Source organism: Trachurus japonicus, chromosome 23 (assembly GCF_045865225.1).
Source record: "Trachurus japonicus isolate A0001 chromosome 23, Traja_1.0".
Lineage (NCBI taxonomy): Eukaryota > Metazoa > Chordata > Actinopteri > Carangiformes > Carangidae > Trachurus > Trachurus japonicus.
Window position 1 is genome coordinate 19,265,092 of NC_140929.1, and position 26,824 is coordinate 19,291,915.

Consider the following 26,824-nt stretch of genomic DNA (forward strand, 5'->3'; position numbering starts at 1 on the left):
TTTGATAAAGAGTTATTAAAGGGATAGTTCACCCAAAATTTAAATTTTGAAAGTTATCCGTGGCTTCTCTGAGTTACAGGGGGTCTCGGCGTAGCAGTGCATGTCCATATAACGGTTGCAAATGGATACCAACTGTCTTCGTAACAAAAAGACACACCAAAAAACATCCAAATACCTCCATGCTGCTTGTATGTAATGTCCGTCTTGTATTGAAGCCCTGAAATGCAAAATTGTCCCAGAAAAAATTTAATAAGTCTATTTTACAAGCTTGTTTGTAGCGGAAGCTGCTCTTCCCGGTTCGTCAAATTTGGACGAACCGGGAAGAGGAGCTTCGAGAAGCTTCCGCTACAAACAAGCTTGAAATATAGACTTATTTAACTTTTTTCGGGACAATTTCGCATTTCGGGGCTTCAATACAAGACGGACATTACATACAAGCAGCATGGAGGTATTTGGATGTTTTCTGGTGTGTCTTTTTGACTTCTCCCAGCTCTTAGTCGACATGAGGGGTGAGTAGATAATGAGTGAAATTTCAATTTTGGGTGAACTATCCCTTTAAGTTCAGGAAACAATATAACGATTTATCCTAGAATAAACCAACACAGCCATCAGACTAACAGTCCTATAATAGAAAGCCTTTGTACCTTTGAGGTTGACCTTGATGACGTTGCTGTCGCCCACCAGGTAGCCGCAGGGCAGCAGCTCAGGCACTTCGGAGGCGTGGGCGCGCACCACCTCGCCCATCCTGTAGCAGACGATGCTGTCTGAGCTGAGGCCCAGGCTGGTCAGAGGGTCCACCCGGAACACGTACTCCTGCAGGAGGGAGGAGGAGGGGGGGTTATTGATCATACTTAAAAATATGTTGTACTCCATCTTGTTGTACATTCACTTGTCATATTGATTGTGGATCTTGTTTTGTCTGTCTGTGAATCTCACACAATAAATCAAACAGAACAGCCGAGTTCTGTCCTCTGACCTTGGTTTCTTGGTTTCTAACTTTAGCTGAAGCACTTGAACGCCTCTCTGCTTCTTTTATTTCACTGATTCAGGTGAACTGGAGTCCTCAGGCTGAATGACAGACCTGCACCTCTGAGCAAAGTCGTCTGTCGTTTACCTTAAAGAGGCGTCGGATGACTCCGTCCAGGACGTCCCACTTGGTTTTCCCACTCACGCCTATGGAGCCAATCAGATACTCCTGGCTCTGCGTGCCCTGAGGGGGGAAATCATTCAGTCAAACATGATTCCAGCCGTTTTATTAGAAGAAATAAAGTCAAATCTCATCCACTGACCTTGGTGATGTATGGTCCGCTGCTGATGCTAACCACTATTCGCACACTCCGGCCTTCTTTGCGCAGGTTGCCCTCGTAGCTGTCATCCAGCAGAATATCTGAGAACAAAAACTTTCTGTTAGCAAAGAGGAGCAACTTTAATCTGCCAGAGTCTTGATCCATTATAAACACTCTCTTTCTGCCTGCTGGCAAATTACAGCTGGAAATGGACAAACAGACTCCAAAGTAAAAGATAGCTAATGGGTTTCTTTCATGTGGTAATTACTTTTACATTTAATCAATGTTCTCATACAGAGCGATTTCTAGTGAGTGTGCTGAATAATAATGGAAGAACGGCTGTGTGTGAGGAAATGAAATCTAGTATAAAGACAGACAACAAAAAAGCCAGAATGGAAAATCTTTTAATAGGGAGAAGTTCCTTTGGTATTTGTTGAGTGAAGAGTCTGGTCAGGAGGAGATTTTTATCAAGCTGACAGCGTCTGTCAGAGATAAAAGACAGGAACACTGACTTCTATCGACAGGAGGCCAACTGTTTTAACTGCTGAGTGGAAATTAGACTCACACACTTTATATTTATGCTCAAGTGTTGAGTGGGCACAAGAAACCAGAGTTAGTCCAGTGCACTCTTCACACATACTGTAGGGTTTTATGTTCTGCACTGTGCTTCCAGGCTTTCTGGTTGAGCGAGTTAAATTTGCACAGGCACAGACAGATGTGTGACATCTGGAACTGGTCTCAAGACAAGATATTCACTTGCTATACAAACATCTCATGGTCACTTTTGTGAAAAGCTCAAAGACGGTGCAATCTCAATAAATTAGATCATTATGGAGAAGTTCAATTATTTGAATAGTTCAATTCAAATAGTGAAACTCATATTATATAGATTCATTACACAAGGACTGAAATATTTCATGTCTTCATTTCTTTTAATTGTAATAATGATTATGGCTTACATTTAATGAAAACCCAAAAATCATTATCTCAACAAAATGAGAATATAGTGAAAAAGGTCTCTATTGTTACTAATGACGTCACACTCTAATCAGCTGATTAACTCCAAACACCTTCAAGGTTTCCTGAGTCTGGTTCAGTAGCTGCACTGACCTCCATCATATAGATATGCACCTGTAAACCTGTAAACTCAAATGACCTGAGCAGTGAGTCTTTTATTGAATAAAGAAAAATGACATCACTAAAAAGCTACCAGATGTGGAGACTTGGTTTGTTTGAAGATATTTGACAAATGAATCAAAATCAAGTTTTTGACCTTATACAGGCAGTGGAATCCAACTCCAAACACAACCCTGACGTATTATAAGACCAATGTGGTAGAGGGTTAGGGTTGAGCAACATTAGCATTTAGTTGAATTTCCATCTCTGTTCACCTGATGACTCTTCTGCCTAATGCTCACTCTAGTTTTGGCTTAGTTTTTGGTCTCCACCAAGATCTACCTCTTTAGCTGCTACACACTGGTGGACCGCCACAGGCAGAAATACCTCATGATGGCATCTAGAACTACAACACTAAAGCTGTGGGTTGTAAAACCACCAACACAATGAGCTAAAGGACGCTAACACTTCTGTATAGTTCTTTGTGGGCTCATCACTATTACATTAAAGTAGTGTGATATTAGTTTAAGCACCTTTAACTACCACCAGGGCCGTGGCTAGGGATTCTGGGCCCCCTGAAAAAATACTAAAATGGGCCCCTGCCCCCCCTGACTTTTTTTTCTTAGACTACGTATGTATTATCATTTTTTATTTAGCCTACTTTGTTTTGATGTTAATGCAGCATTACTATGAGTACTAGTCAGGGTCTAAGCAGAATAATTAAGTCATTCAAAGATTAGACTACTGGGGTTTTTTATGGGCCCCACTGGGCGCTGCCCCCCCTAGAATTATCATCACCTTTCTCCCCTATACAACGGCCCTGACTACCGCTAGCAAACAGAAATATGAAACCATTTTGCTACTTTTGCAAAGTTTGCCACCTTTAACCTTTGACAACGACCCCACCACTGACCGCTCGGCCCGTAAACCTCCCTCTGGTTCCCACTAGGCTTCATCTTGGAGAGGGAAGTGGCTGGCTTCTCTTAGCTGGGGGCTCTGTGTTGGGGTGATAACGGCCCGCTGGCCCACTCGTCTTCCCACGCGTTGCCGCTCTTGGCTCATCCCCCCCCCCCCCCCCCCCACCACCCCCGTCAATTAACGAGGGCCCGAGTCCTCGGAGAGAGCCGCTGCGCCTTCTATGTTAATTACAGGACTGGTGAGAGGGACAAAACTCTTTAGCTCCTCAGACGGAGCAGCCTGGAGAGATTCTCAACATGTTGATGTGTGCGTGTGCAACAGGCAGAGAGGGAGAGAGGGGGGGGGGGCAGCTATTTCATCATTTCATGCAGCTCGTCCGGATCACTTCTCTCAGCAAACACAATTCTCTCACATTTACGAACAGAGCTAATCCAACTTGATGCTGTTGGAAAAAAGACAAAAAACCTTGTGCCCTGAGAGTTGCTGTGAAGCGTAAACTGTGTCCTACGGCTGAACAGAGGAGCACAGCACTCAGAGGTTTAACTCTAACAGCTGAACGTGCTGCACCTTCCTCAAAGAAAAGAAGCAGTTTGACTAAACATTGGAGAATATTTCTAGGGGATTATTAAACAGCTTTCTTGAGTCCTCGGTCCTGATTGGTCCCTGTTGCCTTGGTTTCCCTCACCCCCACCCCTCCTGCTCCCAGAACCAGTGGCAGCTGTGAACGCTGATCCACACAGACTCACACCAACGCGCTGCAGACGTGAACCGACCTGACATGATGGTGTCGGTGATGTTGAGGTTGTTGAGCGACAGCCCCAAGGACTGGCGCGAGGAGGACGAGGAGGTGCTGGAGGTCTCGGAGGGGGGCCGGGCCGTCTTGAGGGGCGTGGCCGTCGGCGTGGCGTTGCCGCTGGACTTCAGCCGGTCGTTCTCCGCTTTCAGGATCTCGATCTCGTTCTGGTCGTTAAAGAGGAGGGGGGGGGGGGGGGGTCGAACACACGGTGCATTCAAACGCTGCAGTCAGTCATTTTCCTGGCCACTGTTACTCTGAATGGGTATTATTGGAATTATGGGCTGTAAGCGGCTTTCTGATCTTCAAGGCTGTCTTTGTACTGGAGGTTAGTCTCAGATAAGGAGTCTTACATGATCCCAGATCTGAGGGGAGACTGTCGGCTGCTACAGACCAGGCAATCCACAGCCACAAAGATCCACTTAACTCAGACTTTATGGTGATATTCTTTGAAGGCCGCTTCTTTTAAGAATATGGAATGACTCAGCATCTCTGAAGATTAGACACTGCAATGATGAGTGGCTTTTATTGCACTGTATCAGTAGGAATGAAATAAACCACAAACATCGATTTGCATTGAGAAAAGCTTCATTTGTGCAATTAAACGGTTTCATTCCACCTTCATGAAGTGTGTTCACCTTGACAATGTATTTAGAGACTGATAATGCTGTTATGAACGAGCTGTTCTGGAGCTGATGCAGCTCATAGTATCATATTATAGTGTCATGAATCACTTTGAAATGTTTTTAGACTTTTAGCCTTAAAGAAACTTTCAGAGAGAGCGAGAGTAAGATGAGAGGATCAACAACTCTCTCATGTCAATACGGTGGATTCTTTAAAGCTTAGCTTCACATTAAGACTGAAAACAAGTAAAAACAGAGAGTTATCTCTGTTGGAAAGGTATGAGATGGGCCTGGGCTAACTGGTTAGCTGTTAAAGGGATAGTTCAACATTTTGGCAAACTGGCCCATTGCCATAATCCCTATAGTCATAGCAGTAGGTTTGTTACCTTTAATTGTCGGTGCAAACTATTTTTAGAAGGGCGGAGCAGAGCCGTTGGGGGTAGTTTTTCGACAAGCAGTCTCTGCATTTGTCTTGAAAACAACTCTGTCTCGTAACGTTGTGTTATTATCTCATAGCGTGGTGAATGTGCAGGTCAACTTGTCCACCAGAGCGTTGTGGAGTTGTTGGATTGTGTATTTGATGAGTTTGATGAGAGAAACCAAGAAATCCCATGAGCCTCCGTAGCGTAGCTCTGAGCAGCTCACGGCTCTGCTCCGCCGTTCTAAAAATAGCTTGCACCGAAAATTAAAGGTAACGAACCTACTGCTAAAACTATAGGGATTATGGCAACGGGTCAATTTGCCAAAATGTTGAACTATCCCTTTAATGCTGATGCTGGCTATGAAGCCGTAGAAAAACTTGCAATTAGGTTTTTGTATAATTAAACAAACAAGATATAACATGCTAACTGCAGCCATGCAGTGGCATCCTGCTGTTTAGTCTTCATGGTGACTGAAAACTTCAGTTAATAACCCTTTAACCCTTTAACCCTTTAACCCTTTAACCCTTTAACCCTTTAACCCTAACCTTTATTCTAACCTGCAACTGAATCAGATCCATAAATCTGATAACAAACCTGCAGGAGTGTTACTGTAGGTGTACACTGTGTGTGTGTGTTTGGGTTACATCAGCTAGTTTGCCTTCAGCCCTCCTGGTGCCCCGCTGGTGCCCTGTCAGCCTTCCACTAACCCGCTGAATGCATCGTTAACTTCCTAACTGCTAGCTGTCGTGTTGAAGCCTCGGGGGAGAGACGCAGCACTTTAGCCAGAATAAATTGGACAGAGAGAAGTTTGGTGGAGGAGAGACTGCAGCACAAACACAAGGTTCTTCTGTCCCCTGAGACGTCCAACTTTATATCTGTCAGAAAACCTCTCGTACCTCCTCCCTGCGACAGATGGCAGGGCTGAATCCAAACAGAAGCCGTTTGAATGTGAAATGTAGATCACTGTTTGTTAGCTGTGAAATGTGCAGCTGCAGCGTGTCGGTCCGGTTTAACCTGGACAGACCCACGCAGGCTGGACGTGGCCTCACCTGCATGCGGTTCATGGCCTCCCTGATCTGGTCCAGGTGGTGGGCGGAGCTCAGCGCCTCCAGGCGGATGTCGGTCAGCTTCAGCTCCTTCTCTCTCAGCTCGTTCTTCAGCTGCAGGATGATCTCGGCCTCGGCCTCGGTGCATTCACACAGCCTGCAGCACGGGGTTACACACACGGAGGAGGAGGGGGTCACCTCCAGGGTTACACCAAACACACACACACACACACACACACTGGAGAGAAACAGTTACACACTGAGAGGAGAGAAGAGAGCTGCAGTCTGAAGCTGAGAGGGGGGGGGGGGGGGTCAGTGGTGGGGGCTGCTCAGGTAGGTACAACACAGGGGAGGTGGAGAGGGAGCGTGTGGCGTTTGGGACAGAGAATCCATCCCAGTTACTGTTCAGCCCAGGACATCTTCCAGCTGGGGCTCCCATCATGCATCACTCAACCTTTTTTTTTAGGTAGCGATATCAAATGTTGGTGGAACATTCAGATTTTTGATTGTAAAGTATGTACAGATCATGATCGTCATGAACGTCTTTCTGCAGTTACAGTGAACACTTTTTTTAAAGCACTTATATATATATATCTACTTACATAAGATAGTGTGTGGATGTGCGTCCAGTGGGTGAATGTGTGTTGTGTGTGTGGGTGTCACTGTGCCACTCTTTCTGTTAGATTACTTTATTTTATTTTTTTTTTACAGCTGAGGCCGTGTTGTTTGTCTCTCATTTCAGATATTGCACTGCCAGATGAACATTATCTACATTATTTATTACCTTATTTATTATTATTTTGTTTACATCAACTTTTTTATCATCACTTTGCACAGTAAGGTCACTGGCACTGTGCCTTTTAATTGAATTGTTGAATGTCCGTTGTTGTCTGTCTTAAATGTGTGTACTTAGAGTAAATCAGTGTGTCTCAGCATTTCTTAGTTTTCTTTTCAGTCAGATTAATGTTGTTGTCTTGTCATGTGTAATAACTGCACAGTCTCTATGGAGAATATGCACACATCATTTCACTGCAATTATCTTGTATGTGACAAATAAACTCTCTTGAACCTCGTTTGTTTTTAACTGAGTGCTATATATTTCACTGTATATGCATTCAATATGTATACAATGACAATAAAGAAACATTTGTACCATCATCATTGCAGAGACTCAGTTATTGTCATGACCAGCAGGCAGAGATCAGGTTAGATGCTTTGCTACTTTTCTAAGTCAAATCCACAATCCTTCCACATGCTCCGCCCCCAAGGAAACCATGTCTGACCTCACTAGCTAGTAGCTACCACACAGCACAGCAGGTGTGCACAGACTGTCATGCTCATTGCACTGGTGTGACTAGCTGTGAGTTTTTACAACGGTGTAAAAATATGCACTCCAGAACTGTAGGGGGAGCTCTCTCCATCCAGAAAGAAGCCACAGAAACAGCAACAAAGTGAGTATACTTAGCATAGTTCTCCTGTCAACCTGTCACTCAGGCCAAAGCTCCTCTCCTTTACTGAGAACTGGACTATCTCCAGGTCCTGGTTCAGTTTGTGTCTAACGTCACCTCTCTCATGCCGAGGTTTTCTGCGGCATTAAGATGCAAAAAGTACGTCACAGCAACACACCCCACGGCACACACACTCCCTGGGAGCATGCCACACAGCGCCCGTTACCGAGATCTGTGCTTGTAGACCACATGACCGTTTTGCTTTTTCTTTGGCGTCCAAATAGGGGAGGACTTGCTGTCGCAAACACACTTGCTACAGCAGGTGGAGAGGCGTTAGAGAAAAGTATGAACAGAGGGAAGGTAAAAGAAAAGTGAGGAGAAGATTTAACGACATCAACATAAGAGTGACAAGAATTTAGACTGAGACAAGATAAAGGAACAAAACAGACAACTGTACAGTGTGTATGTGATATGATGATGAGTATGCATCCAGGGTCAGTGGATCTTTTGGTCATTGGATTTTATTTTAATGAAAAACAGAAAACAAGTGGTTTATTTGATTTTCATTTTGAAATACAAAAAGTCAAATTGAAACACAAAACATTCTTCTTTTTGAGTGTCAAAGAGCAATTAACTCAATTTTAAAAACAGTTTGATTTTCATATAACAAAAAATAAAATCTTTAGACAACAGAAATGAAAAAACAGACCAAAAACACATATTTTGACACCGGACGTTGTCATTTTCATGGCAAGAGCCTGGTTCTGTAGGCCAAAAGGTCTCTGGAGCCCTACTCAGATATGATTTTAGACATCTACAGAAATCTGTGCGCATGTCACACAAAAGTGGGGGCAGAAGAGGATTTTCTGCAACAAGTTTGAGGAGATTTTGAGCTGAAAATGGCAGAAGCTTGATGGAGTTAGAGGTGGGAAAAGTCATAACTGAGGTTTGAAACTTCTACATCTCCCCTTTGCTTTTCTTCTACAGACCAGTCCAGCCCACGGTCTTGCCTTGAAAATGAAAAAAAAAGGTTGTTTTTGGTCTGTTTTTTAGTTTCTGTTGTCTAGTGATTTTTGTTGTATGAAATAGAACATGAAAATCAAACTGTTTTTTAAATGTAGTTAATTGCTCATTGACACTCAAAAAGAAGAATGCTTCATGTTTCCATTTGATTTTTTGTATTTCAACATGAAAATCAAATAAACCAGTCTTTTTTGTTTTTTAATTCACATTGATCAGAAGAAAATCCAATGACCAAAAGATACACTGACCCTCCAGATACATCATCAGTGTGTGTGAGTGACAGTGAAGGCAGCATGTCAGTGGGAGGTGAAACTCACTCTGTGGTGGAGGGGGAGGAGCGCAGCGTGACGACGCTGCCCTGCCGGTTGTCGTGCTGCAGCTTGGGCGAGGACGGCAGCGAGTCGCTCATCTCCTCCATCTCGTCGTGGGCCGACTGGGATTTGGTTTTCTTCTTGCTGAAGGCCTGCTTGAAGGAGCTGCGTAGCTGCAGGACGGAGGGAAACACACACACACACACACACACAGAGGCAGAAGACGTCAGCGTCGCCACACACTTCTCCTCACACACAAACAAAGACGTTCTGATGACATCACATCCTGCCAGACCAGGAAGTCACTCGCTGCTGTTTCCAAGCAACGGCCACGGTCGGGTTCAGGTAGAGAGGGATTAAGAAGCAAGGCCGTAAGTAGAGATGGACATGAGAGATGGAGAGATGGAGGGGGGGGGGGCAAGGCTTTGTAATGACCCTATCAGCAGGCAATCCACATGAACAAGGGAGGAGGAAAAAGGGGAGGAGGATCGAAGAGGAACAGGATGTTGTTTCCATGCCGACGTTTCCAGAAAAGAGAAAGAAGAGGTTGCTCTGAGAGGGGAAGAAGGAGGAACAGATGAGGAGGAATGGAGGGAATAACCACAGCAAACATACAGAGACACTCTGGAAACCACTGACCTGAGCCGGGATGGAGTCAGCCACCTGAAGATCAGAACACACCCAGCGTTAAGCCACACCAACACACACACACACACACACACACACACACACACACACACAGTCTACTGAAACCCTCTGCTGATTAAAGATAACTGCTGAAGTGTGTATGTTTACTGAGCACTTGTTCTGAGGGACATGGCTGCTGTTGCATGACTGATTTTCATCTAAAGACACAAAGACAAAGCAGTTTGTTTTGCAGTGTGTGTGTGTGTGTGTGAGCAAACAGGTTTACACAAAGCATGAGATGCACAGGTCTGAATGAGAAGGACCAGAGCTACACAAGGACACATCACTGCAGTACATGTGGTTCATGTATACTCATGTAAATAAATAACATTTTCAAACCCCACCTTACCGTTAATACGGTGGCCCTGAAGGCTCAAAGCTTAAGAAACTAGTGATGAACCAGGCTGAGACACACTAGTTGTCCAATCCTTTGTGTTGACTCTTTTTATCCTTAAATCACCACATAGATTAAATCTAACACATCTATAATAGAACATAAATGCACATGTGTCACAGCTGGGTTCATCACTTTTTTGGAAACATCACAGTTGTGTTGTGAGTATTTGCTTGTTTTGTCTTTTTGTATGTTTCCTTTAGTTGCAGTGTGTCGTGTTCCTGGGGGGCCACAGTACAATTTGAGTCATAGAAATGTTTATGCATTGATGCCTGCTTCATGTAGTTGTGATAGTTTGTTGAATAATTAAAACACAGTGAGGTCAGGAACCGTGTCCTGTGTTAACTAGTTAAAAGTTCACTTCACACATTTTCAAATGAACTAGTTCAGTTCATAGTTCATCATCTAAAAGAACTAGTTCATAGTCAACCCTAACCCTTTTTTGTCAATACATTGCTGCAAGCTTATTTTTAAAATAAGTTATTGCCACAGTCCATATTATAGTATATATATATAGTCCATATAGAAGCACAGACAGTCACTTCATCAGCTTTAACACTGAAACTAAGTGTCAGATTTCATCTTCGTATCCAATTTTGAATCCTGATCCAACAGGGTTCACATTAGTGGTACAACACTGTGGTGGCTGGTGTTGCCTGATTGGCTGGTTTTCTGCTACATGTTAAGGCCTGTTTAGTTTACGGTGTGTTTTAGCTGGGGTTTCTATGGAAACCTGACACACTCTTGAACGTCATACTGTGAGAGAGCACCGTTCACAAACGCCAGAATTAACGTGTTCACAATAACGTTCATCACCCGATGGTTGTCTGTGGATGTCTCACCTCTCCAGTTCCTCTCTTCAGGGTTTCAGCTTCATGTGTTGGACTCAACTACGCTGCATGTGTGTGTACATGCAGTGACTCAGCACATTCACAACCATCTGAAGTTAACTGGGGTGTCCCATTTTCCTGAACTGTTAGTATCATATTTCTATGCTTTTTATTGAACTGTATTTCACTCTGATTTGTGTAACATGAGTGAAATGAAAACATGACCATCAGCAGGTTGGAGAGTCGGTCCTGCAGCTGGCTGCTCATCCCTCTAACTCAGCTCCATCCCATCTCCACCAACAAGGCAGAATTTATGCAAATGAATAATTAATTGCTGCTTAAATAAGAGATTGATTTGTATTCATGAGCACTGACTTGAATTTTTTTTCGGGGGTCTCGCTTAATGCGGCGGGCTGGGGTGTCGAACTCTGCGGTGAACTTTTGGGCTGTTTGCGTGCATTTCATTTTCAAGGACAAGCGTTTTGCATTGCAGCAGCAGCAGCAGCAGCAGCAGCAGCAGAGACTGAGAGCCGGATGTGTGCTTCGTGCTCTTTGGCTGAGATGGAACTTCTAATATGTCATCTGTCTGACTCAGGGGGCTGCAGCAAATAAGCTCTCAGCCAGAGAGACTGAGCCGCTATTACAGAGCCAAGCAGAGAGCAGAAGAAGGGCAGAGGGAGAGGACAGGGCTTTACGGTGGCGGATGTGACTTTTAGACTTTTCTGACTCGGTTTGTGGACGTTTCCTTCAGCAGGACGGGTGGTACATTTCAAATCTGTGGTCTGTGGGTTAGGGTTTTATTTTTATTTCATCCAGCAAGCTCATAAATGACAGAGAAACAGACGGAGCAGAAAGTGAACTCTGTGTTAGAGAAGTGAAGCTGTATCTCAGATCTCATTGACACATGAAGAGATGAAGAGCCCCCTCCTCAGACACAGGATGTCGAGTGTTTCTTTCCCACTCGTCACAGTGATTGAACCGTCACCGTGGCAGCGAGCCGAGCCACCGAGCCACCGAGCCGCCGAGCCGTGACGTCAGCGTCCGCTCAGCTTCCTCTCAGACCGATCTGATCTGACCTGCACGCTGCCGTCGCTGCAGGTGAAAACTCAAGTGCGTCTCAAACAGTAATTGCAGGGTAGCCGACTCCTCTCCTCGACCCCCCCCCCCCCCCGGCGGTCCAGGGCTCTGGACGCTGCCTCGGACACTCACCTGCTGCCACTGCAGCACGGTAACCTAGCAACACTGTCATGTTGGCCCGGTGGTGATGATGAGTTGGTTTAAGGGTTTTTACACCCATGGACCTACAGATATCATCATGTCTGCACTCTCAGAGGTCTCACACTCAATATGTGAGTGACCATGACTGGATTGTGGATCGACCACAGATTCATAAGTGTGCAAACACACGCTACGACTAAAGGAAGTATTGGACTGAAGATTCTTGCAATAAAGGAGGTATTTTGATTTGCAGTTTATGATTAAAGCTCTCTATATTATAAAGATGTGTTCTTGGATTATAGATAACGTCTAGCTTCTATATTAACACTGTGAAAGCATCAAAGCTTCAGTCCACAGAGACTTGCACACAGCCTGGATTCACAAACTGAGGCTGTCAGGTTTTCCTGTGACAGTGGGGAATAGGTCAGAGATAAAGTCACTTCATTAATCAATGTGTTTGCTGTTTGCCCCATAATAAAATACAGACTATTCATTTGTGAGTACTAGTACTTACTTCCCTGGGAACTTTTGAGTGGGAGGATGAAATCGTATAAATGATCCCTTGATGGGATTTATTCACATTCTTTGCTGGTTATTTGCAAGTACTGGCCTGAGATATACCAAGTTCATCAAGAAAACAAATATAGATCGACTTTTCAACCATATGTTTCCACCTGGGTGGAGTTTCTGTGTAGTTTGAAACTCTTTCTACCTACCCAGCTCTTCTTCTTCTTCTTCTTGTCCTCGGCGTCCTTGCCCAGGCTGCCCATGCTGGAGTGACTGGCTGCACTGTTGATGCTGGACATGCTCTCAGACGAGTGCTGCCGTCTGATCCGCAGGTCTGGGAACAGCAGAGGAACCAACGTGAGCTTGAACTGTCGCACAACTGATGACACATCTGATTCAAATTCTTTTTCTAACCCTCACTCATACAGCACAGCTTTAAATATCAATATTCGATATTCAAATCCCTCTGGGGCCAGTCAGGCTAAAAAATGCACCAAGTTATGAAGCAGTGAGGCGTTTAAGGCCCCCTCAAAACACGAGTTAACTTGAGAGAAGTCTGGTCCAACGCCCCCTGCTGGTTCCTACCCTTGTGGAGGTGGTCGGGGCCGTTGAGCGCCACCTGGATGGCCGTCTGGGCGTCCGTGTTTTGGGTCTTCAGACCCTCTATTGTCTCACGCAGCTCAGCCAACTCAGACTCCTGCAGAGAGACAGAGATGTGTGTAGTGGAGTTACAGAGTTTTTAGAGGAATGTAAATCTCTGTAGTCGACAGGAAACAGATGGAACAAGCCCAGAGCTGATGGCCAGCCCAGGTTATTTTTAAAAAGGATGACAAATCTTTTGGAAGGAACACATTCGCTTCGTCACTGGGAACCGATTCTAAAATTTGGCATTGGCAGCAGGAGAGGCAACAAAAAAAAAGAAGTAAGGGACGGTATTTGAAGACGATCGGAGTCTCACAGTGGATTTGCCCCAAAGCCAGCGCCACCTGCTTAGAATAATAATAAAAAGACTCTCCTCTCTGTTGAAGCAACACGCTCAGATAGAGGGAGGCTGCTATTCTGCTTCTCCCGGCTGCAGATAGGGTTTCTGCTTTAATTAAAAGTTGGGACGGCCTTGTTTGACAAAGACGACCCAGCAGATCCCAGTCTGCTTTAATTTATAGAGGATTAAAAAGCTGCCAGGGTTCGTCAGTAGACTGAACAGAGGGGGGCATTCATTATTTATGTGTGTGTGTGTGTGTGTGGGGGTGTATCTTTGAACATATTGCTGCTGTGCGTGTGTGTGATCAGTGTTTCAGCACCACTGAAGCTGCTCTAAGACCTCGTCGGTGAGACCAGATGAGCGGTGGAGGACTCAGGCTTCAGGTTTGCTGTGCAGACTCTTTACCCGCCTGCGATGCAAAACCTAGACCCTCTCCGTTTCTATTCTTTTCTATTTCCCCTCCCTGTAATCCCTCCGTCATGGAGTTCATGCGCGTTACATCTCACTTGCAGGACTGAGCCCCTGTACCTTTTGTTCGGCGGTCATGGTGAGGCTCTGCAGGCGGCACGTCATGTTGCTCAGGCTCTTTTCGAACGCTGCCACCAGGTGAGCCTGCAGACAGAGGGACAAACACACACAGAGGTTTAGATTTACACATCATTAAGATGGTTTTTGGGCTCAGGAGTCAGAACATTTCTCAGATCAGGACTTTTGAGCTTCTAGGAGAGAGTTTATCTTCATTTTGAGCTCAGATATAGGCAGATTTTTTTATTCTATTAGAATTCTAGTTCTAATTATTGCAATTTTCCAACTGGCACTCCTGCTATAATATATTTAAAAGGGTAGAGCATGAAACTTCAAATACTAATTGAGTCTATTTGGAATATAAAAGGTCCATATGGTACAAAGGAACTGTGATTATGAATCAGCTCTAGGTTCTATATTAATACTGAGTTTCAAAGCCTCAGTCCACAGAGAAATACACACAGCCTGTATCCAGAATCTGAGCCTTAAAACCAGCTGTCAGGACTTACTGTCACAATAAAGCAGTCACCATCCTTGCCCCAAGCCCCGCCCACCTGGACCCACCATCCAACCTTGCAGGATTTGGCTTCATTGAGTGTTCTACCTGAAGCCTGCTCTGGTTTTATTGGATCAGTCAAAAACCAGTCAGATGACCTGTTGTTACTAGAGCTCAGAGAGAAGCCTGAGAGAGGAGATGTAAAACTGCACTGAGATGGAGTTTGGTTCTTAAACCTACACATACTGTATGTAGATCTTCTTATGGAGCACTAGAATGTCAAACGAAACACAGGACAGGAGTCAAATATGAACTTAGAAGATCTAAGATCTCTTCACATGTTCAGGAAATCAGTTTTGAAAAGAATGCAGTGCTCAAATGATCATCTGCCTGAGTGGGAATCATTATTCCCAATGAAACATGAAAAAAGTCCATGAGGAACGAGGGTGAAACCATTTCTCTGCTGCTTTGAAGCCACTAGGACCAGATGAGACCTGGTGCTCCACAGACCTGCAGGCTGTGACCGCAGACACCTGAAGAGGCTCCACTGCTGCCTCACACACACACACACACACACACACACACACACACACACACACACACACACACACACACACACACACACACACACACACACACACACACACACACACACACACACACACACACACACACATGTTCCAGCTGCTGCAGTTCAACAGAGACTTTATAAAGAGGGTTTCATATGACTTCACTCTTGCACTTTATTGCTATGAATCAACCATCATGCAGCTCTGAAGCTGTCACAGACACAGAGATGTTGGTGTCAGACACACACACATCACAGAGAGGCTGCCCCCCCAGCCCCCCCCCCCACTCCCCCACCCCCCTCCTCCCCACACACACCCCCACACACCCCGACTTCATCTGAAGATGCAGCAATGTGGAGCCATCTGCTCTGCTGAACCTGTGTGTGACTGGATTTATCTGAGGTCTGAGACTGTACTTGTGTATACAGTGTGTGTGTGTGTGTGTGTGTGTGTGTGTGTGTGTGTGTGTGTGTGTGTGTGTGTGGTGCAGGCTCATCCTCCCACCCTTAGCTCGAGACCCTGGGACACCTGTCAGGCCTGGTGTGTCACAGAGAGGTGGGCAGCATGCCCAGATGGACCAGACAATATCTGCTCTACACAACCACACACCGGCACGGATACACACACACACACACACACACACACACACACACACACACACACACACACACACACACACACACACATTTGTATTCTTCCACTTTGCAGGACTTTTATTCACTGCATTTAACAGCCTTTGCTCTCAAGGTGTGATCTACAGCTCTGACAGACTGAGAACAACACAACTTTCTATTTCGGTTATTTTTTACAAACTCCAAACTGTAGCAACACACACACACACACACACGCACACACACACACACACACACACACACACACACACACACACACACACCCACACACCCACACACCCACACACACACACACCCATGCCTCCTCTCCTCTGTGTCTGTGTCTTGACCTTTAGAAATGCCAACTGTCCCAGCACATCTCTCCAACGCCACATCTCCTTCCAACTCCACCTGTGAGCTCCGACTCGCCCCCCCCCCCCCCCGGCCCACCTGCCCCCCCCCCCCGGCCCACCTGTCCGCCTCGAAGGAGGCGCCCATCAGACTCTGACGCGTCCCACGGCTGAACCATCTGCGCTGCTCCTGGGGCCCGGCCCCCCTGGCCCCCCTGGCCCCGGTGGCCCAGCTTGGCCCCTGAACCCGGAGGTCCGGGGTAAAAGTTGACGGGGGGCCACTGGGCCACAGAGCTAGACGAGGGGAAGTGGCCCAACGCCGCCGATGACGATGTGAACGACATCTCAAGGCGGGCGAAGACGGACGACAAACGACGCACAGTCACGACTGAAGTCTGCTGGGCTACATCACTGAAACTCTGCTGAGACTGAGAGGGGGGGGGGGGGTTAAGAGGAGGAGGAGGAGGAGGAGCAGCGCCTCCATGAACTCTTCACCCTGACTCTCTGTCAGACAGAGAGAAACACTGAAGCAGCTTCTGCTTCTTTTCCTCCAAACAAACACACACCACCAGAACACAGCAACACATCTTCTTTTCCTTTCTATGAGGGAGTCGTTAGTACGACTCACACACGTCGTTAGTACGACTCACACACGTCGTTAGTACGACTCACACACGTCGTTAGTACGACTCACACACGGTGACTGAGGGTACTGACACACCTGTAATTCCTTATTTAACACCCAAATTCAATTTCCTGGACAAAACCAAGCCAGAGGAAGATAATGATTGTTGTGTATGCAGTGGCACAGCAAATCGGATGAGATCAAGATCAGACGACCTCAATCACCGCACATTTCCTCTGCTGAGAAGACGCAGCCGCTGGAGGTTAACTCAACACTCCTCCTTTACTCCACACAATCCTGAAATATCATTTGTAAAACCATCAGAGCTCTGATTTTAAAGTATAATATGTTCACTTTGTAGGCTGAAGCTTGTTTATCAGGCAAGTGACCACATTCAGGAACTTATTTTTGACAATTAAACTAAGTTTAAGCTAGGTACTTAAAGTTTAGAATATTTTTTTCCCAATACACTTTTATTGTTCCTTTGGGGCGTGGTTTAGCTTGGTTGCCCCATGTACAGAGGCTATAGTCCTTACGGCAGCCGGCCCCGTATCGAATCCCAACTTGCTGCATGTCATTCCCCCTCTGCCTATCTCCACTACTATTAAAGGCAAAAAGCCCCCAAAAATATACTTAAAAAAATAAAATAAATATTCCTTTAACTCTGTGTGTTTTAAAATATTGTACACATTTTGGAAAAATTATGAAAATAAAAAAACATGGTTACTTCATGGACCTTGCAGTGTAAAAAAAATAGGAAAAAGTTAAAAAAAAAAAAATCTCTCCAAATATCGTCCAATAATTGTGCAGGGTTATAACGTTGAATTTCCAAGTATTGAAATGAGTTCAAATAAAATGCTAATGAAATGAGTGTTTCATAATAATACATTAAGGAAGCGAAGTGTGCTAAAAATATCGTTTCAAACTGACTTTAAAAACTGGGCTGCTCTAATTCTCATTCTACAAAGAAACTTTTACACTCAGCTGAATGTAAATATGTGGCTAAGTGTGTGTGTGTGTGTGTGTGTGTGTGTGTGTGTGTGAGATTTGACAGCGTTTATGCGCACATGCTACTTTATTTCTGAGTTAACACATGATCTTCCTACTTGTGGGATTATGTGTGTAAATGTGTAGGTTCAGTATATCTGCATGTGTGAGTAGGAACAGACATGATTCAACAATGTTGTCTTATTACGCATGCACACACACACACACACACACACACACACACACACACACACACACACACACACCACAGTTGGTATGTAGCAGTGGGCCGTGGGTGGAGAGCCTGTGAGGGCTGAGACTGACATTTCCATACAGTCCCACCCCCCACTGGGGGGATGAGATGAGCTTATAGCAGCAGCAGCAGCCCACCGTGCTGTCATGTAGATGCAGTATGATGGGATGGCGCTGCACCGCCGCCAGACCTCTGCTTGTTCCTGTCTGCTATTTCTGATGCAAAGTGGGAGCACATATGGCTTCCTGTTTGCTTATGGCTTGGCACGGTGGTGTGTGTGACTAGTTGCCTTTTACGCTGCTGTTTTAATGCTCACTGACCCGTGGAGAACCAGTCACACACACACACACACACACACACACACACAGAGGAGTTGTTTGTGTGTAGATGAGTATTATCTCCTTTGAAACCAATTTTAATACTTAAGAGATTCAATTTAAAAAAGATAAACAGGAAAACAACTACTTTAATTAATGAGGCTTCTGATTGGATAAATGGCTGTGTTGTAATCACGTCAGCTTATGTGTTTTCAATTTTCCTCGTGTACTATTTTCAATACAATTTTGTATTTTTTACTGTTTGTTCTTCTTTATTAATTGTATTTCTGAGAAATGTTCTGTGGAACAACTAATTACAAACAAAGTCAAACAAGCAAGACCAACTACTATAAACGTTCTGTTGTCCAAATTGTATTGCAAATTGTTTTTGGATTAGTTGTTTGGATTATTTTTTCTATATCCACTTTGTTCTTTCTTGAAAATGAGATTTTTTCCCCTAGTGGAATTCACCTGCATAAATGAATCTGCTACACAAACTGTTCTCTTCTCTTGAATGTTGTTGCTTTTAAATGCAGAATGGTCAACAACGTATAAAACATGGGTCTAGTCAATTCAAGACACCGAAAAGTTAAATATTACAACTCTAAGGCTGTACAGTGCTGCTGTCCTGAGGCGGTGACATCTTATAACACATGTAAAGGTACAGTACCACACTGTTAAACAACTGACTGTATTAAATACTGTTGTTATCTACAGACAGTCAGCAGAGCCTGGTAATGTGCTTCACTGGATTTATTTTGCTGTTCACTGTAGTTTTCTTTTCCTAGTGCTGTGCATACCAGCTAGAATATATAATATAATATAAGCATGTACATTTTCTACATGCTTAACTATTTCAATGCAAATTTACAATATATGTTGTATTGTGTATTTGTTGTCTGCAGGTTCCATGTGAACTGATGTCGTCTGTAGATGTTTGACTGACCTATAGATCTACTCTGAGTGGAGGAGCTCACTTTGAGCCACTAATGAGACCCTCATGTGATTGGTCATTATGTAGCCTGCCTTCTGCCTCCTGCTTAAAAAGATGTGACTCTGTCAGCATGGTTCATGATGAAATGCTGTAGTCCATGAGGAGAGTGTGTGGGTGTTTGTCTCATGTTCCTATGTTAAAGGGGACATAATATGGAAATATCACTTTTTGAAGACTCTTTAACATATATTTAGGTGTTTGTTTTGCCTTCTGACCCCCAAAATGTGAGAATTGACAAAACAAATCAGTAATTTTCAGGCTCCCTAGGTTAAAATCCATGTAATTTTACGAGCTGTTCCCTCAGTTGTCTTCCAGTGATGTCACTAGATTTCTAATTTGCATAACCCCACCCCTACCTGGTACCAGTAGAAGGGGCGGGGCAAACAGCGGTTCATTTGCATTTAAAGGGACAGACACTGAAACCAGCCGCTCTGAACAGGGCTGTTTTGAGAGGATGAAAAGGGCTGTGACGTTTGATCCTTGGGGGATTTTGACCAAAGCATGTCACAGACATGTCTTTAAGACACCTGGGAACTATTTTAATTTGTGGAAGGGGGGCAGAATATCTCCTTGAACAACTCCCATACAGAAAAGGCCAGAATACAAAGCACCCAGCATGTTTTAAATGTCTCAACTACTGATAGAAAGAGCTCTGGCAGAGCAACACAGAGGACACAGGAGATGTTTAACACAATCTAATGGTGGGTTATTTCTCTGAGAGTCAGAACAAACACAAAGTTGTTTTACTGTCCCTGTATAACTCCTGGAGAAAGTCATGTCTCCATCTTCCTACAGTATCTAGGAGTTTGCCCACAGTTCAGCCCTCAGTTTCAGCTCTGCACAACTTTGTGATCAAAGCATCGGACCGAAGCGTCGCCTCCACGCTTGATCAGGCACTTGGCATTGAGGGTGGTGGTGGTGGTGGTGGGGGGGGGGGGGTTGTTGATCTATCTGAATGCCAGCACAAAGACAACTGGGTCTGGCGGTTGGAGGTCTCTGTATCTCCCTCCGTCTCACCCACGCATGACGTGCTCATGTCTAGATTCACTTCTCCTCATCTCCCTGTTCTTTTTCTGAGCCGTCCATCTCCATCTGATTCTCTCTGCTCGGCTGATTTAGGGAGAGAGGCTCCTGTTCTTGTTGAAACCCCACCGGCACAGACGGAGAGCAAAGAGACAATCCTCACACACACACACACACACACACACAAAAGAAAAACATTCCTTCTAAGGAAAAGAACACAAAAACACACCAACAAAGTCAACAAGCAGAAGCCTAAACACACAACACATCAGCTTCAAACACAGAGAAAAGGAATTAGTGGGCGTCTTAAAGGTTTCTCTTCCTCCCTCTCATGAAGCTCTCTCTGTCAGTGGGTTATCACGCAAATGTGCCGACTGTTTTGACGGCGCCTTTTGAAGTGAACAGACTCACGTTGGCAGCCAGCTGAGACGTCAGGGTCGCCACCTTCTCCTGAGAGGCGTCCAGCTCCCGACGCAGCTTTCTGATTTGCTGGTTGGGGAAGAAAAGAAGAGAGGTAAAGGTGTGTGTTAACGCTCCGCAGCAACATGAAGGAAGTGATTGTAATGCAAAAGAGGTGTTGAACTTGCAACTCCCTTCTTGATGTAGGAGAAACTAATGCAGGTGTATGGTAATACTTGTGTGTAAAGACACTGGGGTGAAGTGTGAACGTAAAAGTGTGGGGGATTACCGTGGAGTTTTGGACTGTTTGGCCCTTGATTGAAAAGAAAAAGAGTACACATTAACACTATGTTGCATGCCCCCATCACACAGCATGAACCCATGAGGTTTTCACAGCACTGGATTTACTCATGTTAGACTCTGAGCGGCAAAGCAAGAGCTGCAGGGTTAGTCCCTCAGCTGGGTCAGACAGTATCTGCAAATACCTGATTCTGTTTCAGTATCTGTAAACACCTGATTCTGTTTCAGTATCTACAAACACCTGATTCTGTTTCTTATGTCACCAGCAAAGTGACAGATGTGTGAGTTTACCAAAGTGGACCATGTAAATAAAGGATGGAGATCTACATGATTCCTTCAAAAACTACTATCAAAAACATTGAAATGACGTTAAACTTTGTGTCTGTTTTTTCACATTAATATTAAGAATTGACAGTGACGTTAAAGGAGAATTCCGGTCATTTTTGACCCCTAAAAAAAATAAAAAATAGACGGTGGAGCAGTGCAGTGTTAATGTCCATAATATCTCTGACCGTTTATTTTTGTAAAGAAATCATCACAACAAGGAGAAAATGTTCGTTTCTGGGAGAGCAGGCGCTCTGCGATGGGATAGTAATGTCTTTCTATGAGTTCGGCTGTCTGAGGTGATGGCTACATGCAAAAACACAAAGTTTATACTGTTTATACTGTACACTATATGAGTTCAGTGGTGTGTCGTAAGGATTCCAGTCATGTACCATAGATATTTGATTGTTTTTTGTGGTTGAAAGAATTGCCCCCATAGGTTAGCGTTGTGGCTATCCCTAGCGCCATCTAGCCATGGTGTAACTCTGGTTTGCCTGCACCAATATTTGTCGTGTTTTTTGCCCCCCCCCCCCAACACTGGGGGACCATCAGGACAACGATTTAGGGGTCAAAAATGGCCGGAATTCTCCTTTAATATTATGAATTGACAGTGATGTTAACTGGACATTTGCACAGATAGTGACATTTCAGTTATGTTTTTGACATTTCAGGAGTTCAGATTTGTATTGAGAAACATCATTTTTGTAATCTGTGTTGCTTTTCATTTCTCATCCTCCGTTCCAACACTGTAGTCAAACCTGACTCATTCATATCCAGCCTAAGTCACACTGAGCCTGTGAGTCCTGATCCATGACAGAGATCCATCCCACAATGCTAAACTCTACCCATCTGCCGGGGTTCAGACAGACAAGCGCTGTGATGTATTTGCAGTTACTGTGTGACCCAAACTTGAGCTTGAAGAGTGTAAAGCTCTGATAAACAAGAACGGAGAGAGGGAAACAAACAGAAATCTCAAACAGAAACAGAAAAGTGTAAAATCAAAGAAGAATCAGTGATAAACTGTTGAATGAAGGCAGAGGCCAGGGCATGCATTAGATACAGTATGTATAGAGTAAGTTTTTATAATGAGTAAATATATTAGGTCTATAGCACCAGTAGGGAGGTGTGGTTATTTATAGTCAAGATGGAATGAATAAAGATTTCCTGACAAAAAGCAATGCAACATAGGGTTAAACTGCTTTTTATACAACGAGATACATTTTATTGATAAATCCTCTTGAAATGATTATTAATATAAACCCAAGTGGCTTTTATTCATCTGAACAAATATCACTGTTTGTGCTTTGATTGGCAGATGAAGTGCAACAGAAAGACACACACACACACGCACACAAACAACCAGCAGTCTCCCAAAGAGCAGCAGAAACATGCACGTGACACACAGGTCGTTGAACCGATTCCACATCTTTGAGGAGCCGCAGGGGGGGAGGGGGCACTTAACCCCCCCACCTACACTGCAGCCAGTACAGCCAGTACAGCCGCTCCAAGCTGTAATTATCTACAACTCTACGATGTGAAGCACTGAGCTGCTCTCAGGAATCATGCAAGCAGACGGAGAGACACAGCGCTGCCGTCCTTACCTCTGAGTGAGCTTTCTCCTCTGTCTGGAACGAAGAACAATAGAAAAAGTGGAATATCAACTTCTTTTCAATACTTTTAAAAATAATGAATGACTATGCACCATGAGAAACATTTCTATTCCAAAGAGGAGGAGGGATGATGAAGAGGCCGACACACACAGAGGAAGAAAGTTAAACCCAACTTAAATTAAAATTCCACTGGGGTTGAAGTGGATCAGTGAATCAGACGGAAAAACAAAATGAATTCCACCGGAGGAGAAACTTTATGAATCAAAGTGTCTTTGGTCCAGGCCGGTGACTGCAGAGGGAAACAGGTGGAGATCGATTCTTCTCCCTACAACTCTGACTGTATCACGCTGACTTCAGAGCTTCATTACACTGATCTGCCAGCTGCTCTGATGTAATGCCCTCTGCATCACCAGCTGACAGGTGTGAAGCTATTTATGTGTTTTAGTTTGATTTAGGCTTTAAAGTTATTACTTTTTTAATATAGCTTTTTTAGAGTAAAGATTAAAATGTCAGTGTCGGTGCTGTGAGCTGCAATGAGCTTCAGATATTCAGAGGTTTGTGGATGTTGGTGCTCTAACAATATAAAAACCTATATAAACCTGACTGTTTGGCCACGTTGGGCATCAAACAAGCTGTAAACACAACACCTGGGGATGTTGTTTTCTATGGACCCACATTAGCATTTATTATGTTTCTGAAAGTCCAACATATTCTATCATTTTAGCTTTTGGACTAGATCTAGTTCTTTTTGTACTATAAGCTCAGTTAGTTTCACCAGCTCGTTGTTCACGTCACAGTTTGATTCTGAGTCATTTACATTCAGTTGGTTTATCTGACATTTTTTGCTGCAAAACCCAAAACAATGAGTGGAGAGAGGCTGAAGAACTCCTACAAGGCTGGGTTATCAATATCTAGACATTTACATGTTGTAATCTGATGCATTTGAAATCAAAAACAATGAAGGTTTAATGCTGATCAGGAGTCAGAGAAGCAGCAGATGTCTGTACATGGAGGAGGAGAAGCTGCTGAGCTGAGCTACTTACTGCAGAGTAGAGTGAAGACGTGCTGGAGACCAGGGACAGTGAGGAGCCGTGGACTGTAAACACACAGAGACCAGAGACTAACAAGGTTTGTTGACAGCTGGATTATAAACACTGCTGTGAAACACTGGGTCATGTCTTCATACCATGTTGTAGCTCTACTGAAACTGACCTTGAACCAGTTCTAATGTCATTTTAATTCCTTTCTTATTTATCCTTGATTAGCCACTAGACTGATGAGCTCGTGCTGGTTAATGGAAGTCATTCAGAGGAAAATATCAGCTGGCCTTGTTAAAGCTGACCTCTATATGGACATAATCACAGCATGTTAAATCACAGCCAGCGAGCGGCCGAGTCCCTCTCAGTGTGAACACAGTGAGAGCTGGTTCGGTGCTTTATGAGCGGGGAGGCGGGGGCTGTGCTGTGGAGAACACGGCCCTTCAATTATTTCTAATGGCTTCTCGTAGCGAGGTGTCACTTCATTTAAAGAGCGTGTTGAAGAGCAGGTCCCACCTTCGTCGGTGCTGTCCCTGAAGGAGCCTGAGCGGCTGATGGCCCGCGGCCGGTCCTCCAGGGAGGTGGCGCTGCCCCCCAGGGGGTGACCCTCCCCGTACAGGTCGAAGGAGTCCTGGGCTGGGATGCTGTTGGAGCGGCTCATGCTGCTGCTGCCCGGGGGCAGGTTGTACTGGCTGATGTTGGTGGGACTCACTGCACCCAGGACAAAGGAGAGCAGAGTTACCAGTCTATCACTGATCCATCATTCATGTTAGATTATTCTCTTATATTCACAGATTTCACATTGTGTTGAGGTCTGGGGAAATGAATATGAAACAACCAGAGACCCTGTAGTTAAACTTCAAAACAGAGTCATTAGAATAATAAACAAAGTGTGTTATTGTGAACCTACTAACCCACTACAGTATTTATAAGATCCTGTGCATTCAAATGTTCAGATATTGTGTTCTTAAAAACAATGGAAATAATTTTTCGAGTAAAGAATAACAGTCTTCCAGTTTGTATTCTTTAATTATTTAAATTAAGAAAAGGAGACTATAATTCATGTGTAAAGTGAGAACTAATGTAAAATACAAATGTGCTTCAGTCTTGAGAGATAAAATTTGGAATAAGCTCAGTGATGAGTTGAGTTTTAAAGCCTTATGTAAAATAATGAATAATTATAAATCACAGTAATGATTCTTTTCATCTTATTATCTTGTACTGTTGATATTCTAGGTTATGTTATTTTATGGAGTGTATAGATTATAAGCCTTGGGCTTCAGCCTATTCCCTTTTCGGTCACTATGATGTTTTTTTGTGTGTGAAATGTATGGTTGCAATTATGTATAATATATGCTGGCTAAACTGTTCACGCAAAATGGTTTTTGATGTTGGTGTATAAATAAAGAAATAAACAATTTAATTCATTCATTCAACTAAAAGCCTTATTACAGCTACTAATGGTGCTAATCTGCTCAAATTTATGGGGCTTCGAGATATTTTGGTTTCTCCATGAAAACATTATGATTTCATTATCGAGCTCTTGTATTTACTGTCACATTTGTTTCTGCATGTTTCCTTTTTTTCATTTCATATTTTTGTTGTATTTTATACTTTTCTACTACTTGGTTTATTAGTAATGTTCATTAAAATGAGCCTCAGGTGAATGAACATGACACGTTGACACTGAAGTGAGTAAAGGGTTAATCAGTGTAAACTCACGCAGGAGTAAAGGGTTAATCAGTGTAAACTCACGCAGGTTGGAGTAGTGGTATTTCCCCGTGGTGGTGCAGGAGGCTCCTGGGGGGGACAGAGGGGACTGGCTGCCTGTGTCCTGCAGCCCACCTGTTGAGTGGGACCTCAGCCACTCCTTCCCCTCCTCGTGGGACGTCTGTCTGGAGGACGGAGGGTACCTGAAACCCCCCAGAGTGAAAGATGTGAGCTCACGGCTGCTAACGGAGATATGTGGACGTCCGAGCGGTTCGGCTGTGAACTGGTGAAATGAGTGTGGAGCTAAAAATAGAAGCAATGTGAGGAAACATGCAGCTGCACCACGCAGATATACACATGCACACATCTACACACCCCGTCATATACTATATACACATACAGTACTCTGTCTCAAAGCTGCCACACACACACACACACACACACACACACACACACACACACACACACACACACACACAGCCGTTCATCTCTTCTCTCTCCAGCTCTGAAGTGGCTTGGCAGCAGAAGGCCGTTATCACACACATGACAATCGGCCATATTTAATCCTCTGAGGATGATAATTGAGTTTGCACTCATCCCTTTTCAGCGGCGTCTTCCTTTCCAACGACCCCATTACTACACTTGTCACATCTGACCCCCCGCCCCCCCCCCCCTCCCGCGCTGCATATTCTCTCCACCAGGGGATTGGGTGTCTAAGCTGGCGCTGAATGGTGTGACACGGCGGCGTTCGGCCCTCGCTGGAGTTGAAATGGAACAGACTGAAATATCCGAGGGTCAGTGTGACTCAGTTTGCTTAGTCCTTTTCAACATGCCCATTAGGAAGACCAACACGCTTATTCATGTGACTGAAGGGGGCAATTATTAGTCTAAGCTCCACTTGTAGGAAGATGAGGCAAAAAAAAAAAGTAGCATTTTCTTTGAGACGTGAACAGACGGCCGTAAAAATCCATGGTCAGAAGAAGAAAACGCTCCAGTCTGTACTGAACTGATGGCTTCCAACGGGCACAGAGTGTAACATGAGATCAGATGCTTTTAGGCCCAATAAAGTAAGTGAGCACCAAATGCTATC

At 44.3% G+C, this 26,824-nt stretch overlaps 1 protein-coding gene across 1 annotated transcript in view; it reads right to left on the bottom strand.

Moving 5' to 3' along the window:
• nav3 (neuron navigator 3) overlaps positions 1-26,824 on the bottom strand; it is a 224,546-nt gene that overhangs the window by 6,273 nt on the left and 191,449 nt on the right. The window contains exons 19-34 of the mRNA XM_085769707.1: positions 25,780-25,937; positions 24,541-24,735; positions 24,031-24,083; positions 22,979-23,002; positions 21,043-21,066; positions 20,766-20,843; positions 14,133-14,216; positions 13,208-13,319; positions 12,832-12,956; positions 9,626-9,649; positions 8,993-9,159; positions 6,208-6,361; positions 4,094-4,280; positions 1,290-1,387; positions 1,115-1,210; positions 645-813 (exon numbers count right to left, since the gene is read on the bottom strand). Coding sequence (XP_085625833.1) covers positions 645-813; positions 1,115-1,210; positions 1,290-1,387; positions 4,094-4,280; positions 6,208-6,361; positions 8,993-9,159; positions 9,626-9,649; positions 12,832-12,956; positions 13,208-13,319; positions 14,133-14,216; positions 20,766-20,843; positions 21,043-21,066; positions 22,979-23,002; positions 24,031-24,083; positions 24,541-24,735; positions 25,780-25,937 — 1,748 coding nt within the window. The remainder of the gene's footprint in view (positions 1-644; positions 814-1,114; positions 1,211-1,289; positions 1,388-4,093; positions 4,281-6,207; positions 6,362-8,992; positions 9,160-9,625; positions 9,650-12,831; positions 12,957-13,207; positions 13,320-14,132; positions 14,217-20,765; positions 20,844-21,042; positions 21,067-22,978; positions 23,003-24,030; positions 24,084-24,540; positions 24,736-25,779; positions 25,938-26,824) is intronic.